The sequence below is a fragment of the Chaetodon trifascialis genome, chromosome 6 (genome assembly GCF_039877785.1).
Source record: "Chaetodon trifascialis isolate fChaTrf1 chromosome 6, fChaTrf1.hap1, whole genome shotgun sequence".
In the NCBI taxonomy this organism is placed as follows: Eukaryota; Metazoa; Chordata; class Actinopteri; order Chaetodontiformes; family Chaetodontidae; genus Chaetodon; species Chaetodon trifascialis.
The window spans coordinates 29,109,464-29,111,365 of NC_092061.1; the positions used below are offsets into that span (position 1 = coordinate 29,109,464).

Below are 1,902 nucleotides of genomic sequence, written 5' to 3' on the forward strand. Positions count from 1 at the left end.
TCGATTTCAATGTCATATGTCAGAACAAGGTCGAGGGTGTGGTTAAAACAGTGAGTCGGTTCATGTACATTCTGGTGGAAGCCGACTGAGTCTAATACTGAGATAAACGCAGTGCTAAGGCTGTCATTATCAACGTCGACATGTACATTAAAGTCACCTACAATAATTACTTTATCTGCTTCAAGGACTAAACTTGATAGAAACTCCGAGAACTCAGCTATATATTCGGAGTAAGGACCAGGAGAGCGGTATACTACAACAAATAAAAGTGGCTGCACTGTTTTCCATTTCACATGAGAAAGAGTGAGAACAAGGCTTTCAAATGAGTTATAGTCGAGTTTAGGTTTAGGGTTGATCAAAAGGCTTGAGTCAAAAATGGCTGCAACTCCACCTCCTCTGCCGCTGCCTCAAGGAATGTGGGTATTAATATGGCTCGGAGGAGTAGCTTCATTTAGGCTCACATACTCTTCAGGACACAGCCAGGTTTCAGTCAGACAAAATAAATCAACAATATGGTCTGATATTAACTCATTTACTAGAACAGCTTTAGAGGACAGAGATCTGATGTTAAGGAGTCCACATTTAATTCTCCTATCTTGTTGTACTATTGCAGAGGTTGTTCTAATTTTAATTAGATTCTTATGTTCAACTCCTCTTCTCTGTACTTTTGGTTTACTTGGTTTACGTGGTCGGGGGGCAGACACAGTCTCTATGGAGTGTTGGGTGGGTAACTGCTCTAATGGAGGCGCAGAGAAGCGTGTAGGACTGCAGCTCTGCCTCTTGGTCTCAACTCGGAGTTGTCAGGGGTTAGGTTCATTAATAAAATGGGTCAGATTTCTAGAGATGAGAGCTGCTCCCTCCAAAGTGGGATGGATGCCGTCTCTTCTAATCAGACCAGGTCTTCCCCAGAAAGTCTGCCAATTATCAATGAAGCCCACACCGTTTGCTGGACACCACCTCGACAGCCAGCGATTGAACGAAGACATGCGGCTAAACATGTCATCACTGGTCAGATTTGGCAGGGGTCCAGAGAAAACTACGGAGTCCGACATCGTTTTAGCATATGTACACACCGATTCCACATTAATTTTAGTGACCTCCGATTGGCGTAACCGGGTGTCATTACCACCGACGTGAATAACAATCTTACGGTATTTACGCTTATCCTTAGCCAGCAGTTTCAAATTTGATTCGACGTCGCCCGCTCTGGCCCCCGGCAGGCATTTGACTATGGTCGCTGGTGTCGCTAACTTCACGTTTCTCAAAATGGAGCTGCCAATGATCAGAGTTGGTTTCTCAGCGGGTGTGTCGCCGAGTGGGGAGAACCTGTTAGAAACATGAAGCGGTTGGTGGTGACCTGTGGGCTTCAGCTTGGGACTATGCTTCCTTCGAACAGTCACCCAGCCTCCCTGGTTTCCCGGCTGCTCGGGAGCTGTTGAGGGACGGCTAGCCGGAGCTGCACTTGGTCGGTCCGCACCGGCTACAGGGGCCTGGCTAACTATAGCTAATGGTTTTGTTTCCATGGTGCAGAGCCGAGCTTCCAATTCACTAAGCCTCGCCTCCAACTCACCAAATAAACTACATTTATTACACGTACCAGTATCACTAAAGGAGGCAGAGGAGTAGCTAAACATGTGATACACCGGGCAAGAGAGAGCTGGAGAGGGGCAGAGAGAAGCCATCGCTAGCTGCTAGGCTAAGCTGGTATAGCTAGCAGAGCAGACAAGCACGTAGACAAATAAAATTGACGGTCGCTAAATAAACAGACTTATGGGTGCTTGAGCAGAACTAATGTTACTCTAGAGCGCGGATAAGAGGCCGCTGTAACACAGAGCAAATTACACTCAGAGGAACAAGAGCGACAAACGCACACTACTCGTAAGGCAGCAACCAGAAACAGGA

At 46.8% G+C, this 1,902-nt stretch overlaps 1 protein-coding gene across 1 annotated transcript; it reads right to left on the reverse strand.

Moving 5' to 3' along the window:
- Positions 1-800: 800 nt before the first annotated feature.
- On the reverse strand, positions 801-1,682 carry LOC139331994 (uncharacterized). Its single transcript, XM_070963644.1, has one exon. The coding sequence runs from the start codon at positions 1,680-1,682 to the stop codon at positions 801-803; it is 882 nt and encodes a 293-aa protein (XP_070819745.1).
- Between the last annotated feature and the right edge of the window lie 220 nt (positions 1,683-1,902).

Excerpts from the sequence above, each read along its gene's own strand:
- LOC139331994 (XM_070963644.1), bottom strand. The coding sequence starts at position 1,682 with ATGGCTTCTCTCTGCCCCTCTCCAGCTCTCTCTTGCCCGGTGTATCAC.